This window comes from Engystomops pustulosus, chromosome 2, assembly GCF_040894005.1.
Source record: "Engystomops pustulosus chromosome 2, aEngPut4.maternal, whole genome shotgun sequence".
Taxonomy (NCBI): Eukaryota; Metazoa; Chordata; class Amphibia; order Anura; family Leptodactylidae; genus Engystomops; species Engystomops pustulosus.
The window spans coordinates 176,709,064-176,726,249 of NC_092412.1; the positions used below are offsets into that span (position 1 = coordinate 176,709,064).

Sequence of the window (17,186 nt, forward strand, 5' to 3'; positions counted from 1 at the left end):
GTGTACCTATTACAAAGTTGCTGCCACTGCCTAGTCCCATAACAGTTTACACTTCCTGGTCCAGCGATGCCATTCTGACGAATAAACATATCACCGATGCAGCCAATCAATACCTGTACTGTTGATCAGCCACAATCAGAGGTTGTCTGAAGCCAGGGGAGGAGGAGTATCTTTTTTTTTCTTCTATAAATAACCACCCAGAGATTTTACTCTAAAACCTCATCTTTTAAGTCATATTAATTTATTTACACTGTTTATCTGATTTGAAACAAATAAATTCATTATTACAATTTTTTACTCTTCTCTTTCAGAATTTCGTGGGTCTCCAATTCACCTACTTCAGTCAGCCAAATCTTTCTCTGGTACCCCACACAGTTTAAAGCAGCTGAGTCGAGAATTAAGAACATCCATGGAGGGAAAATACAAAGAAATAGCTGAGGTAAAGATGTAAAAAGAGTCATGGAGACCTGGGCTCTATGATGCCCCCTCCAGAGCACTTGATTTAAATGAAGATTAAAGTTTATTTTTAACCAAACTACAGGTGCACAGGTCCTAATAAACATATAACTGCATTTACCCTGCCGGGACCTATAGACTTACTACCTACAGACTGTAGTAAAGAAGCAGTATATCTACAATATACTGCACTACTACAGTTACTATATATATATATATATATATATATATATATATATATATATATATATATATATATATCTGGAGTATAAGCCGACCTGAGTATAAGCCGAGCCGACCTATCATTTTAACACAAAAAAACTGGAAAAACCTATTGACTCGAGTATAAGCCGAGGGTGGGAAATTCATTGTTCACAGCCTCCCCAGTATATAGCCTGCCAGCCCCCTGTAGTATACAGCCGGCCCCCAGTAGTATATAGCCTGACAGGGCCCTGTAGTATATAGCTTGCTAGCCCCCTTTAGTATATAGCCTGCCAGCCCCTCTAGTATGTAGCCTGCCAGCCCTTCTAGTATATAGCCTGCCAACCCCCTGTAGTATATAGCCTGCCAGCCTTCAGTAGTATATAGCCTGCCAACCCCCTGTAGTGTATAGCCTGCCAGCCTTCAGTAGTATATAGCCTGCCAGCCCCCTGTAGCATATAGCCTGCCAAACCCCTGTAGCATATAGCCTGCTAGCCCCTGTAGTATATAGCCTTCTAGCCCCTGTAGTATATAGCCTTCTAGCCCCTGTAGTATATAGCCTGCTAACCCCCTTTAGTATACAGCCAGCCCCCTGTAGTATATAGCCAACCCGTAAAAAAAAATAAACTCAGTACTCAGCATTCCGACGACCCGGGCAGCTCCTTTCCATCTTCATGTTCGTGACAAGTCCGCGATAGCTCCGTTAGCAGCGCCTCTTTTTTCTTCCTGCCGGCTGCAGGTCTGCGACATCTCCATGCACACGGCCCGTGCAGCAAGAACGTTTATAAACGTCTTGACAGTGACCACTTTCAAACGACCATATCTCCTGAACCCCGATACATAGAAACATATTTTATATGTTATTTTAACCAGAAGAATCTCTCATTTAATATGTATGGATTGTGTATGTATGATTAACAGAACTGGAGATTCCACCCTTAAATATGAACAAAACATACCTTGAGAATGCTGCAGCTATACTGATGCAGAAGCATATCTTGTTTAATTCCTAAGCTGAGTGGTTTTGCTGAAAAAACAATTATAACATTCAACCTCCCACATTACACAGAGTTTCCTGGACTGTCCAGACAGGACTAATCAACCTGAACTGGATCACTTATACACAGCAGCTAGGGGATAATGCAGCAATTGACTACTTCTACCTGTCAGGCACAAGACCATGATTACATCTTTCTCTGAAGCAGTGCATACTCAATGTGAGAGAAGAAGCACTGAGCCCCAGCATAGAAAGCAACAGAATTTCATTATCATAATTTTATAATTTTGTATTTTCAGACAAAACCACTCCGCTCATGGTATAAAGGGGTTATCCGGGTATAAAAATTTACTTAGAGCCGAGCTGGGACTGGGTATTTAATCTGCCGGCTGGAAGCTCCCATCCGACACAGTCTCCCAGCGCTTACCAAGCTGAAAGATTGGGACGGATGGGAGGAGCCGGCCACATCGCGGACCGGAAGTTCCCTGTGCGCGGATTCTGTGCCCCTGTAAACAAACATCAACGGCGCCGGTGGAGGTAAGTACACATTTATTATTTTTAAATAGCCCGCCCCAGCCCGTCCTAAGTACATTTTTATACCTGGATAACCCCTTTAAACAAGATATGTTTCTGCATCAGTAGCTACAGCATTCTCAAGGTATGTTTAGTTCACAGTGCATGAAATCAAATGGTAGATTTTGGTAGAAGTTGTACTAAAAAATGATTTTGATGTTCAGCTTTCTACTTCCAATTGTAAATTTAAGAATGTATATCTCTGGTTCTCTTAGGCATCCGTGCACCATACTCCTGTTTAATATGACACTAGAATTGTGTTTCTACGTGCAAGGGTTCAGAAGATATAGACATTTTAACTGTATCCCCCTCCAGCATGGATAGGCAGAATATATAAGCCAGAATATAGAAGAAGCTGCTGGAGGCTTTCACTTTGCAGAAGTACATGCACCCTCTGCATCAGTAGCTGAACCTGGGAAAGGGCGATGGAATAATCTGTACATATTTATAACATACTTTGGAAAAGTTACTACTTATTTCAAAAACTTTAATTGGAAAAATGACAAAAAAAAGCTTATTTTTTCACATTTGTAGTCAATTATTGGCAAATTTTATAAAGAAAAAAATATGTAATTAATAAAACTATGCTATCAAATTAACCCCTTCCCGACATTTAATAGTACTGCATGGCCGGAGCAGTGTTCCCACATTTTGCAGTACTATTACTGGCCAGAAGCTTCTGGAGTTGACTGCATATTATCGCTGACACCAGCCTCTAACACCGGCGATTGGAGTTTCATCCCCTTACTCGCCGCGGTTGCGCTTGAAATACGGGGTATTTCTTGTGAATCTATATGGGGTCTGGCTGTATACTACTGGGGGCTGGCTGGCTGTATACTACTGGGGGCTGGCTGGCTGTATACTACTGGGGGCAGGCTGGCTTTATACTACTAGGGGCAGGCTGGCTGTATACTACATGGGGGCTGGCTGGCTGTATACTAATGGGGGCAGGCTGGCTGTATACTGCTGGGGGCAGTCTGGCTGTATACTACATGGAGGCAGGCTGGCTGTGTACGGCTGGGGGGCTGGCAGGCTGTATACTACTGGGGGCAGGCAGGCTGTATACTACTGGGGGCAGGCTGGCTGCATACTACTGGGGGCAGGCTGGCTGTATACTACTAGGGGCAGGCTGGCTGTATACTACATAGGGGCTAGCAGGCTGTATACTACTGGGGGCTGGCTGTATACTACTGGGGGCAGTCTGGCTGTATACTACATGGGGGCATGCTGGCTGTATACTACAGGGGGCAGGCTGGGCTGGCTGTATACTACAGGGGCAGGCTGGGCTGGCTATATACTACTGGGGGCAGGCTGGCTGTATACTACATGGGGGCAGGCTGGATGTATACTGCTGGGGGGCTGGCAGGCTGTATACTACATGGGGGCAGGCTGGCTGTATACTACATGGGGGCAGGCTGGCTGTATACTACTGGGGGCAGGCTGGCTGTATACTACATGGGGGCTGGCTGTATACTACATGGGGGCTGGCTGGCTGTATACTACTGGGGGCAGGCTGGCTGTATACTACTGGGGGCAGTCTGGCTGTATACTACATGGAGGCAGGCTGGCTGTATACTGCTGGGGGGCTGGCAGGCTGTATACTACTGGGGGCTGGCAGGCTGTATACTACTGGGGGCAGGCAGGCTGTATACTACTGGGGGCAGGCTGGCTGTATACTACTAGGGGCAGGCTGGCTGTATACTACATGGGGGCTAGCTGGCTGTATACTACTGGGGGCTGGCTGTATACTACTGGGGACAGGCTGGCTGTATACTACTGGGGGCAGTCTGGCTGTATACTACATGGGGGCATGCTGGCTGTATACTACTGGGGGCTGGCTGTATACTACTGGGGACAGGCTGGCTGTATACTACTGGGGGCAGTCTGGCTGTATACTACATGGGGGCATGCTGGCTGTATACTACAGGGGGCAGGCTGGGCTGGCTGTATATTACAGGGGCAGGCTGGGCTGGCTATATACTACTAGGGGAAGGCTGGATGTATACTGCTGGGGGGCTGGCAGGCTGTATACTACATGGGGGCAGGCTGGCTGTATACTACATGGGAGCAGGCTGGCTGTATACTACCTGGGAGCAGGCTGGCTGTATACTACTGGGGGCAGGCTGGCTGTATACTACTGGGGGCTGGCAGGCTGTATACTACATGGGGGCAGTCTGGCTGCATACTACATGGGGCAGGCTGGCTGTTTACTACGGGGGCAGGCTGGCTGTATACTACTAGGGGCTGGCTGGCTGTATGCTACTGGGAGCTGGCTGACTATGTGTGCCTATACAGCAGTTTACCACCACATATGGGGTATTGTTATACTGGGGAGAGATTGGGTCCATCAATTGTGGACCGTTTTGGTATTTTATCAACTGAGAATTTGTACATTTTATGAAAAACACATTAATTTAGCCAAAAAAATGTTAATTTCAAAATTGCATCCGATTTTGTTTTAACCCCTGTAAAACAATTAAAGGGTTAACAAACTTCATAAAAGTTGTTTTATGTACGTTGTGGGGTGTACCGTATATACTCGAGTATAAGCCGAGGCACCTAGTTTTACCACCAAAAACTGGAAAAATCCTTTCTGTATATAGCCTGCCAGCCCCTTTCTGTATATAGACTGCCAGCCCCTTTCTGTATATAGCCTGCCAGCCCCTTTCTGTATATAGACTGCCAGCCCCTTTCTGTATATAGCCTGCCAGCCCCTTTCTGTATATAGACTGGCAGCCCCTTTCTGTATATAGCCTGCCAGCCCCTTTCTGTATATAGCCTGCCAGCCCCTTTCTGTATATTTGCTGCAATCCCCTTTCTGTATATAGCCTGCCACCCCCCTGTTGCCGGTAAAAAAATAATAAACTTACTACTCACCATTTCGACGGCCCGGACAGCTCCTCTTCATCTTCATGCCGCAGGTCCGCGGTAGCTCCGTGGCCGCGCCTCTTATGTCTTCATGCTGGCTCGGGGCCGCGACAGCTCCGTGCGCACGGCCCGCCCGGGACTCAGCTCTGATGTCACCCACAGAGTGCCGGGCCCTGAGCCGGCATGAAGACAGAAGAGGCGAGGCCACGGAGCTCCCGTGGAACTGCGGCATGAAGATGAAGAGGAGCTGTCGGGGCCATCGGAATGGTGAGTAGTAAGTTTATTATTTTTGTATACCCGAGTATAAGCCAAGTGTTGAATTTTTAGCACAAAAGTTGTGCTAAAAAAAACTCGGCTTTTACTCAAGTATATACGGTAGTTTCTATAATGGGGTAATTTATGGGGTTTTACTTTTATTTAGGCCGCTTCAAGTGACTTGAAACCATAGCAGGTCCCACAATAGCAGGATTTAGAGTTTTTTAACCCCTTAACTCTGAAGCCACTTTTCACCTTCCTGACACGGCCCATTTTTTCAAATCTGCCCTGTGTCACTATAAATGGTTATAACTTTGAAACGCTTTAACATATCCAAGTGATTTTAAAAATTGTTTTCTCGTGACACTTTGTACTTCATGTTAGTTGAAAAATTTTGGTGGTATGTTTTGCATTTATTTATGAGAAAATCAGATATTTGGTGAAAATTTGGAAAAATTCTTGATTTTCGAACTTCAAAATGTTCTACTTTTTCCATGCATAGTCATAACCGCAAAAAACGTAATAACTAACATTCACTAAATGTCTAATTTATGTGGACATGGTTTCTTATGCATACTCCTATTTTTGTAGGATGTTATGGGCCTTTGAGCGTCAGGTGCGATTTTTCACATTTTCATAAAAAACGCAAAATCCTGCTATTGAGGGACCTGCTCAGGTTTCAAATCACTTTGAGAGACCTAAATAAAAGTAAAAGCCCATAAATTACCCCATTATAGAAACTACACCCCTCAACGTACGTAAAACAACTTTTATGAAGTTTGTTAACCCTTTAATTGTTTTACAGGGGTTAAAACAAAATCGAATACAATTTTGAAAGTAAACTTTTTTGGCTAAATGAATGTGTTTTTCAAAAAATGTACAAATTGGATAAAATACCAAAACGCTCCACAAAATTTGATACCCAATCCCTCCCGCGTATAACAATACCCCATATGTGGTGGTAACCCGCCGTATGGGCACACGCCAGGGCATCGAAGGGAGCTGCGCCATTCAGAACAGATTATGCATTGTCACTTTTTATTGGCTATACAATGTTTATTTTTTTGGCAATTTGGACATATAAGGGCTTATTTTTTGCGACATGAGATGCACCTTACAAATAATTCATTTTCGTGGGTCATTAGCTTATTGATGAGATTTTATTAACTCTTGAATGTATGGGTGAAAAGAAAATTGTCAATTTTGGTTTACTTTTTTTTTGTGTGTTTTGGGGGTCGTACACCGTTCACTAAAAATACTATATTATCTTTATTCTATAGGTGATTACGATTACGGTGATACCTCATTTATACAGTTTTTCATTTATTTTTACAATTTTTTTGGATAAATACTAATATAGAGGAAATCTCATTTGTTTTTGCATCGCCATCTTTTCGGAGACGTAACTTTAATATTTTTTGGTTGACACAGCTAGTTTTGGGCTTATTTTTTACGAGTTGAGTTGTTCTTTTCAGTGGTAACATTTTGGCGCACATAACTTTTTTTGATCACTTTTTAGAACATTTTTGTGTAGAGATTTTATGAAAAATGTACATTTTTGGCGTGTTTTACGGGTTTTGTTTTTACGGCGTTCACCAAGCGGGTCCAATAATGTTTCTGAGTTATTGTACGGATTGTTACGGACGCGGCTATACCAAATATGTGGGGGGGTTTTGGCGATTTTGTGTTTTTTTCACTTTATTGCATGTATATAGGGAATATTTGTGTTTGGGGGACTTTAACTTTATTTAATTAATTCTTTTTATTAAAAAATGATTTTATGTAGTGTTTGTAACATTTTTTATTAACTTTTACAGGTTAGCTTGAACAAGTGATCCACTGATCACTTGTTCAAGCTCTTCTTCACATTACACAGTGTAATACAGTGCTGCGCATGCTCAGTGTGTTACAGCCGGGTCCTGCCAGAAGGCACGGACCCGGCTCACAGAAGAGGATCGCGCAGCCCCGGGCACGGGCACCGGCGGGGCTGCGATCGGAGCAGCGGACCACCCCCCCACCCACCTCCCGCCATGCAGTAATAGTACGTCAAATGTCGGGAAGGGGTTAATTGCACCTGACGTTCAAAGCCCTATAAGATCTTACAAAAATGAGAGGTTGCTTAAAAACCCATGTCCACATAAAGTAGACATTCGGTGAATGCTAGTTATTAAGTTTTTATTTGCGGTTGTGACTATGTATGGAAAAAGTAGAAGACGTTGAATTTCGAAAATCGAGACTTTTCCCAAATTTTTCCCAAATATCCGTTTTTTTAATTAAAAAACGCAAAACATACCACTAAAATTTTTCAACTAACATGAATACAAAGTGTCACTAGAAAACAATTTCAAAATCACTTGGATATGTTAAAGCGTTCCGAAGTTTTAACCACTTATACTGACATACACTCACCGGCCACTTTATTAGGTACACCATGCTAGTAACGGGTTGGACCCCCTTTTGCCTTCAGAACTGCCTCAATTCTTCGTGGCATAGATTCAACAAGGTGCTGGAAGCATTCCTCAGATATTTTGGTCCATATTTACATGATGGCATCACATAGTTGTTGCAGATTTGTCGGCTGCACATCCATGATGCGAATCTCCCGTTCCACCACATCCCAAAGATGCTCTATTGGATTGAGATCTGGTGACTGTGGAGGCCATTTGAGTACAGTGAACTCATTGGGGGTAATTTACTAAGGGCCCGATTCGCGTTTTCCCGACGTGTTACCCGAATATTTCCGGTTTGCGCCGATTGTACCTGAATTGCCCCGGGATTGTGGCGCACGTGATCGGTTTGTGGCGCATCGGCGCCGGCATGCGCGCGACGGAAATCGGGGGGCGTGGCCAAACTAAAACCCGACGTATTCGGAAAAACCGCCGCATTTAAAAACCGAAAAAGTGTCGCTTGGGAAGCGCTTACCTTCACCTGGTCCGAGGTGGTGCATTCCGGCGCGATGAGATGACTTTCAGCGCAGCAGCGCCACCTGGTGGACGGCGGAAGAACTACATTCATAAATCCCGGCCGGACCCGAATCCAGAGCAGAGAACGCGCCGCTGGATCGCGACTGGACCGGGTAAGTAAATGTGCCCCATTGTCATGTTCAAGAAACCAGTCTGAGATGATTCCAGCTTTATGACATGGTGCATTATCCTGCTGAAAGTAGCCATCAGATGTTGGATACATTGTGGTCATAAAGGGATGGACATGGTCAGCAACAATACTCAGGTTGGCTGTGGCATTGCAACGATGCTCAATTGGTACCAAGGGGCCCAAAGAGTGCCAAGAAAATATTCCCCACACCATGACACCACCACCACCACCAGCCAGAACCGTTGATACAAGGCAGGATGGATCCATGCTTTCATGTTGTTGACGACAAATTCTGACCCTACCATCCGAATGTCGCAGCAGAAATCGAGACTCATCAGACCAGGCAACGGTTTTCCAATCTTCTACTGTCCAATTTCGATGAGCTTGTGCAAATTGTAGCCTCAGTTTCCTGTTCTTAGCTGAAAGGAGTGGCACCCGGTGTGGTCTTCTGCTGCTGTAGCCCATCTGCCTCAAAGTTCGACGCACTGTGCGTTCAGAGATGCTCTTCTGCCTACCTTGGTTGTAACGGGTGGGGATTTGAGTCACTGTTGCCTTTCTATCAGCTCGACCTAGTCTGCCCATTCTCCTCTGACCTCTGGCATCAACAAGGCATTTCCGCCCACAGAACTGCCGCTCACTGGATGTTTTTTTCTTTTTCGGAACATTCTCTGTAAACCCTAGAGATGGTTGTGCGTGAAAATCCCAGTAGATCAGCAGTTTCTGAAATACTCAGACCAGCCCTTTTGGCACCAACAACCATGCCACGTTCAAAGGCACTCAAATCACCTTTCTTCCCCATACTGATGCTCGGTTTGAACTGCAGGAGATTGTCTTGACCATGTCTACATGCCTAAATGCACTGAGTTGCCGCCATGTGATTGGCTGATTAGAAATTAAGTTTTAACAAGCAGTTGGACAGGTATACCTAATAAAGTGGCCGGTGAGTGTATGTCAAATTTGAAAAAATGGGCCGTGTCAGGAAGGTGAAAAGTGGCTTCGGTGTTAAGGGGTTCAAGTCTCACAAGTCATGAAAAAAATTTAGTATGTCAAAAATTGACCTGGACATTCAGGCAGCATTCAGTCATGAAGGGATTAAACTATTAAAATTAACCTTAGGTGTCTTGCATATAACAAGCCCTTGTATAGCTGTGTTACTGAAAAAATTGTACTTGTATAAGGAACAGAGTGAAAAAATGGAAACGCAAAAAAGCGAAAAAAAAAAAAGATAACTCTTACATTCAGCTTAGGGCAGGTTCATATTGGCGTCTTTTTTTCCACATCGGTGGTTTCTTACTGATGCCATTTTGCCTTATGTACACATTGATTTTCTCTTCCTCGCTTGAGTGATTTTTAACTGATGCCTTTCTGACCCATTTGTTTCAATAATTTTTTCGACTGATCCAATCTTGTCCGTGAACACACAGATCAGTGAATACAGAAGTGTGAAAAAGCCCATTGAAAAGAATGGTTCAGTAAGGCATCGGTGAAAAATAACTGAAGCCAGGAAGAGAAAACCATAAGTCATAAGCAATCTTAAGCCAAAATCACTCATGTGAAAAAAAAGTCCTATGTGAATCTGCCCTTATTTAGGCCCTTCATGCAGGTGACTCTTTAATATACTAATTTATTTCCAATATATAAGCTGTTTTTTACTTTCTCCTTCAGGAACTGTTCAGCCGTTCCCTTGCTGACAGTGAAATGCGTTCTGCTCCTTATGAATTCCCAGAAGAAAGTCCCATTGAGAAGCTTGAAGAAAGAAGGCAGCGTCTAGAACGCCAAATAAGTCAAGATATCAAGTAAGAAAACAAAAAATTAGCAAATAATGTAATGCAAATAAACTATAACTATTTGGAAAGAGAATCTGCCAAATAATGGGCAACTAAGGAAGTAGAAGAATAAAATTGTAGGGTGTCCCGTATATATAGGCTGTATTAGACGGCAGAGACGCGTCCACGTGTGGACACTTCTCTGCCGGATACTACAGCATATAGAAAATAGAAGAGGAGCTGCGCTCCTCTACATGTGGCTAGCTGGATGTATACTACATGGGGCTGGCTGGATGTATACTACATGGGGCTGGCTGGCTGTATACTACAGGGGACAGGCTGGCTGTATACTACATGGGGCTGGCTGCATACTACATGGGACAGGCTGGATGTATACTACAGGGGGCAGGCTGGCTGTATACTACATGTGGCAGGCTGGTGGTATACTACATGTGGCAGGCTGGTGGTATACTACTGGGGGCTGGCAGGCTGTATACTACTGGGGGCTGGCTGGCTGTATACTACAGGGGGCTGGCAGGCTGTATACTACTGAGGGCTGGCAGGCTGTATACTACTGGGGGCAGGCTGGCTGTATACTACTGGGGGCAGGCTAGCTGTATACTACAGGGGGCTGGCTGTATACTAATGGGGGCTGGCAGGCTATATACTACTGGGGACTGGCAGGCTATATACTACTGGGGACTGGCAGGCTATATACTACTGGGGGCTGGCTGTATACTACAGGGGCTGGCAGGCTATATACTGGAGGCAGTGACCAATGCATTTCCCACCCTTATACTCGAGTCAATAGGTTTTCCCAGTTTTTGGTGGTAAAATTAGGGGTTAGGGGCTTATATTCAAGTATATACAGCAAATCATAAACTCTATGGTACGAATAAGTTACAATAATAGAATTAATAAACATGATTTAATAGTATTAATTAATTAATAAATTAATTAATCTCCATTGTATTTTATTTCACCTTCTTTCTACTTGCTTTATGTTATTTTTCCCTATCTCTAAATTCAATATGTCAATTTCTTCCTAGACTCGAGCCTGACATTTTACTAAGAGCAAAACAAGATTTTCTGAAAATTGACAGCAGCTCAGACTTACAGTGAGTCACTCCTTTAATCTTTCCAGTATTGTACTCGTATCTTATGCTTGATCTGTATGTACCACTTACCATCTCCATTATTTGACTTGATTGCTGCTTTTTCCCTCCGTACCCTCCTTCTTGCCTCATTATATTTTCTTGTGCTCTATTTTCCTGTCCTTTTCATGTTTCTAAGGTTATACAAAGAAGAACATGAAGATTTAGTTGATCATTTCTCTAAGGAGGCTTTTCTTGAAAGAGAATATCTAAGAGTCTCCATATCAGGTGATGAAAAGTGTGGGGTAAGTTATGCATTATTTTTTGTTTTTTTTAGGTTTACTAATACCCTGATGTGTATATACTATGGATGTAGTTACATATACACTTTGGTTAAAAAGTATTTAGTCATCCACCAATTGTGCAAGATCTCCCACTTAAAAACATGATAGAGGCCTCAATTGACATCATAGGTACACCTCAACTATGAGAGACAAAATGAGAAAACAAATCCTTTGCAAACCAATTTATTTGCAAATTATGGTGGAAAAAAAAGTATTTGGTCACCTAAACAAGCAAGATTTCTAGCTCTTACAGACCTGTAAGCTGGGACCAACGTAACAAAGGCTGCTGTCAGTAACACACTATGCCTCAGATCCTGAAGTGCCAGACATGCCCTCCTGCTTAAGCCATTACGTATCCGGACCCATCTGAGGTTTGGATGATCCAGAAGACTATTTGGAGAATGTCATATGGTCAGATGAAACCAAAGTAGAACTGTTTGTTGGAAGCACAACTCTTTGTTTTTGGAGGAGAATGAATCCTGAGTTTCATTTAAAGAACCCCAGACCTACTTTAAAGCATGCTGGTGGGAACATCATGAGGAGTGGCTGTTACGCTGCTAAGGGACCAGTACGACTGACCTGTGTACATGAATGAATGAGGCCATGTACTGTGAGATTTTGAGTGCAAACCTCCTTCTGTTAGCAAGAGCATTGAAAATAAAACCTGACTGGGTCTTTCACAGAGATCCCAACAACACCACCAGTGCAACGAGCGAGTGGCTTGAATTTCTAGGCCCTGGAGTGGCATCCAGATCTCAAACCCATAGAAAACCTTTGGAGGAAGTTGAAAGTCCTTGTTGCCCACCGACAGCCCAAAAACATGACTACTGTAGGTGAGATCTGCATGGAGACAGTGCCAACCTTGTGATGGTAAAGGATATATATCATAATATTGAGATTAACCAAATACTTATTTTCCACCATAATTTGCAAATAAATTCTTTAAAAATCAGACAATGGGGGCGCGGCCTGACGGAGCATGCAGTAACACGCGCATAGGGAGAGCTCCCACCAGTTATCCTGCTTTTATCCGGTGGTTGCCCAAGATTTGGCTCTAGAACCACAGCGCTAAAACTTCCCGCGGCCCTGATTTTCAAGATGGCACTGGCGCCTCCGCGTCTACTCCCGCATCTTCTCGCCGGCAGAAGAACATCGCGAACCGGCTGGGTTGCTTTGCCAGGCAGACGGGAGGGAGCCGATCGGGTCCTCCTGATGACTCATGGCAGCGGACGGCTGGCTCGGTTGGAGTTGACCCGGAATTGTCAGAGAATGAGCTCTCTGATATGGAGGTGGGTGACCGGACACTTACTCAGACACCCAGGCCGGCTAAAGTCTCCTCACAGGAAGCCGAGCCCACTATTGCTGATGTTCTGAAGGCGGTGGCCCGCTATAATACAGGCATTAGCTCTCTCACACAACAAGTGGGGGGCATGCGGGAAGACCTCTCCATTTTGCGCCATGAGGTGCATAGAATATCTGAACGCACTACTGAGGTAGAGCAGAGTACCTCAGATCTTGAGGATGATATAGCGAAATGCAAAAAAGCTTCCAGAAAGGCACAGGATGAGATTGGCGCTCTTTGGGATAAGACTGATGACCTAGAGAATAGGCCACGCAGAAATAATGTACGGCTGGTGGGGATACCCGAGAAAGAAGAGGGCCAAGATCCCACAACATTTATTGAGCAGTGGCTGCTTCAGAAATTTGGGAAAGAGACACTATCTCCATTGTTTGCCAACAAAAGGGCCCACAGGGTCCCCACAAGACCACTACCACCAGGTCGCCCACCTAGACCAATGTTGGCAAAGATTTTACACTTCAGAGACAGGGATACTATTCTGCGTAAGTCCCGGGATAATCCTGACCTCACCATCAACGGGGCTAAAATTTCTCTGTTTCCGGACTACTCTCAAGATGTGCAGCGCAGAAGAGCCAAGTTCTTGGACATAAAGCGCAGGTTACGAGCCGTGAATGTCCCCTACTCTATGATATTCCCAGCCAAGTTGCGAGTGGTGGCATTGGGGACTACCCACTTTTTTGAGGATCCTAAAACAGCCCTGCAATGGCTAGACCAACATGAAGGTGAATCGTGTACCGGAGGAGGGGGACTGATCGACCTCTGTTATAAAGACCTTTAAGATAAGAGTTTCTGATGTGTTGCCCTAATGCACCTGTGGCGATGAATGTGAAAATAGTTAGTTGGAATGTGAGAGGTCTGTCTGATGCAACCAAGCGTATGGGGGTCTTTCAGTACCTGCTTAGACAACAGCCTGCCATATATTGTCTTCAGGAGACACATTTGTCTGAGGATCATATCCATTTGATGAATAAGCCCTGGATAGGGAATGCCTACCATGCTGTCTATTCCACATACGCAAGGGGGGTGAGCATTCTGGTGCATAAGAATATACCTTTGGAATGTGTAGATAAAGAAGTGGATACGGAGGGGAGGTATATCTGTCTGAAATGTAACGTTGGTACATACTCCTTTCTGCTTATTACAGTATACATCCCCCCTCCATACTCGAATGTGGTATGTACTTTGGTGTTGGCATATATTGCAAAGCATCCAGGGATACCCTATTTGGTGGTGGGAGATTTCAACAATGTCCCTCATGAAGGCCTGGACAGACATAGGCTGCTGACAGATGGTAGGGCGGTAGGGGGGACTCCCTTTGGTACTCTGATCTCGGAGGTGGGTATGATAGACCTATGGCGGGTCCGATACCCGTGCTCTAGACAATACTCCTGCTGTTCCTCTACCTATGCTACTCTCTCTCAGATTGACCTGGCGCTGGGGGAATTCCGAAATGTTACTTCGAGTGACGGATGTCCAGTACCTCCAGAGGACATTGTCTGATCACTCGCCTATGTTAATCTCCTTTACCACACTCGGGGAACCTCATACCTCTATGAGATTGTGGAGGATTAATCCCTTTTGGTTGACTCAACCGCTGGTGATTAGTAATGTTCCGGGCAACCTCACTCAGTTCTTTGAAGCGCATGTAGATTGTGACTCGCTGCAATGGACATGGGAGACTATGAAAATCTTTTTGAGGGGGGTTCTTATGAAATATGTGTTACCAAATCTTGGACTCGGGCATTAGATGAGGCTATGCACTTGGAAATGTGTAGGGCAGAAGCGGACTTTATTGAAAACCCTACTGACCTGACCAAAGACAGACTGTGACAAGCTCAGGAAGTACTTAAAGGGCACCTACCACCACAAATCTACCTATAAAGGTAGATCGGGTGGTAGGTGGATCAATAGGACGTGAGGATAGCCCTTTTAAGGGCTAATCCTCACGTCCCCGCAATGATTTGAAAACTTTTATTGCCCCAATATTAAAATTTTCTTATGCGGCTACTGGGGCGTGGAGTTACATCTGAGGTTCCACGCCCCGGTAGCCTCTTTTCTCCTCCTACCAAAAATCTTCGGCGCGCAGCTACAAGGAGCTGCGCGCCCTCGTCCGGCACATCTGCTGTCTGCGCATGCGCAGAACAGCAGGCCCGCACCTGTGCAGCTCAGACTCCGTAGCAGTGACCGCGCAGGCGCGGGCCTGCTGTTCTGCGCATGCGTAGACAGCAGATGTGCCGGACGAGGGCGCGCAGCTCCTCGTAGCTGCGCGCCGAAGATTTTTGGTAGGAGGAGAAAAGAGGCTACCGGGGCGTGGAGTAGCCGCCTCGTGTAACCTCAGAAAATTTTAATATTGGGGCAACAAAAGTTTTCAAATCATTGCGGGGACGTGAGGATTAGCCCTTAAAAGGGCTATCCTCACCTCCTATTGATCCACCTACCACCCTATCTACCTTTATAGGTAGTTTCGTGGTGGTAGGTTCCCTTTAATACACACTTGTTAGAGGTGGTGGCTCGGAAGCGTATGTTTATGAAACAAAGATTTTTTGAGGAAGGGGAGAAAGTAGGCCACTTGCTATCTGTCATCTCGAAGGCGCAGCAAGGGGCAACCCATATTGGTTCTCTCAAGGCGCCAAACGGGGTCGTGTGCACTGATGTTAAAAGTATTCTAGATGTCTTGCAGACCTTTTACGCAGACCTGTACACAACAAGAACGCAGGCGTCAGATAGAGATATTGAGAATTTTTTGACTAAACTCTCCTTATGCTGGAGGGCCCTCTGACTTTGGAGGAGATAGAAGAGGCAACGCAGGCGATGGCCAATGACAAGGCCCCAGGGGTGGACGGGATGCCAACTGAGCTATACAAAAAATTTGGGGGAATCTTGTTGCCTAAGCTACTAAAGGTTTTTTAGGAATCCTTTGAGAAAGGGGACTTACCCCGGTCGATGCAGGAAGCCATTATCCTGGTAATACCTAAGGAAGGGAAGGACCCTCAGGTACCGGAGTCATATAGGCCCATTTCCTTGTTATCCACTGATGTGAAGATACTAGCCAAGACCTTATCCAATTGATAATATTGCTACTCAGCCTACAGATCCCCACAGATAACATGGGTCAGAGAGCAGTTTTAACACTAGATGCCGCTAAGGCCTTTGATAGCGTGGAATGGCAATATCTTTGGGAGGTCATGCGGGTGATGGGTTTTGGACCTAATTTTATATCTTGGGTCAAAGTGTTATATTCTGCACCCAGGGCGAGGATACGGGCAAATGGAGAATTGTCTGAGTGGTTTCCCCTTACTAGGGGTACACGACAAGGTTGCCCTTTGTCACCCATTCTGTTCTCCATCGCCATAGAGCCATTAGCAGCGGCAGTGAGGCTGTCTCCGGATATTGAGGGGTTTCGATATGGCCAGTTACACAATAAAATAGCGCTGTACACGGATGATGCTTTATTGTTTCTGGGAGACACCGGGCCCTCTTTTGCGGCGGCAATGGGCCTGTTGGAGGAATTTGGATCCCTATCAGGCCTTACTGTTAATTGGCATAAGTCGGCCTTGATGGCAGTGGATCGTTTGGATGGTGCCTTGGCGGGATTGGGGACTCCCATACCAGTGGTTTCTAGATTTAGATATTTGGGGATTGAGGTCTCTCCATGGGAATTTGAAGAACTTAACTTGACGCCACTTCTTACTAAAATAAGAACCAAGATAGCAGTTTGGTGTAAGCTTCCCTTGACGGTAATAGGCCGCCTGAACCTTGTAAAGATGGTGGTGATGCCCCAGCTGCTGTACGCCCTGCATAATGCCCCGATATGGCTACTCCTTAATATGTTTCACAGGATAAATGCCCTAATAAGAGACTTGGTGTGGGGGCGGAAACACCCTTGCATCAGGTTGGAAACTTTGCAGCACTCAAAGACGAACGGGGGATTAGCCCTCCCCAATCCATGGCTTTACTATTTGGCAGCGCAGCTCCAACACCTATGGGGGTGGGGGGCTGACAGAATGGTAGGGGTCTCAGTAGGGATGGTTAGCTACTATTTAGGTACTACGAGGCTACTCATGACCTTGGATGGGGGGGGCTTCAGCCAGGAAACTGATTGGCTTCCGACAATGAAGCTTATTCACACCCTATGGGGGAAAGTGAAGCAGATTAGAGGGGTTACAGGTCTCGGTGGGC

General features: G+C 45.2%; 1 protein-coding gene across 6 annotated transcripts in view; it reads left to right on the forward strand.

Annotated features, from left to right (window-relative positions):
- The window catches only part of AMPD2 (adenosine monophosphate deaminase 2), a 115,251-nt gene that overhangs the window by 37,294 nt on the left and 60,771 nt on the right, over nucleotides 1-17,186 (forward strand). For all 6 annotated transcript variants that reach the window (XM_072137387.1, XM_072137386.1, XM_072137389.1 and 3 more), the window contains exons 2-5: nucleotides 312-439; nucleotides 10,109-10,239; nucleotides 11,259-11,327; nucleotides 11,503-11,608. In XM_072137387.1, the coding sequence (XP_071993488.1) occupies nucleotides 312-439; nucleotides 10,109-10,239; nucleotides 11,259-11,327; nucleotides 11,503-11,608 (434 nt within the window). The remainder of the gene's footprint in view (nucleotides 1-311; nucleotides 440-10,108; nucleotides 10,240-11,258; nucleotides 11,328-11,502; nucleotides 11,609-17,186) is intronic.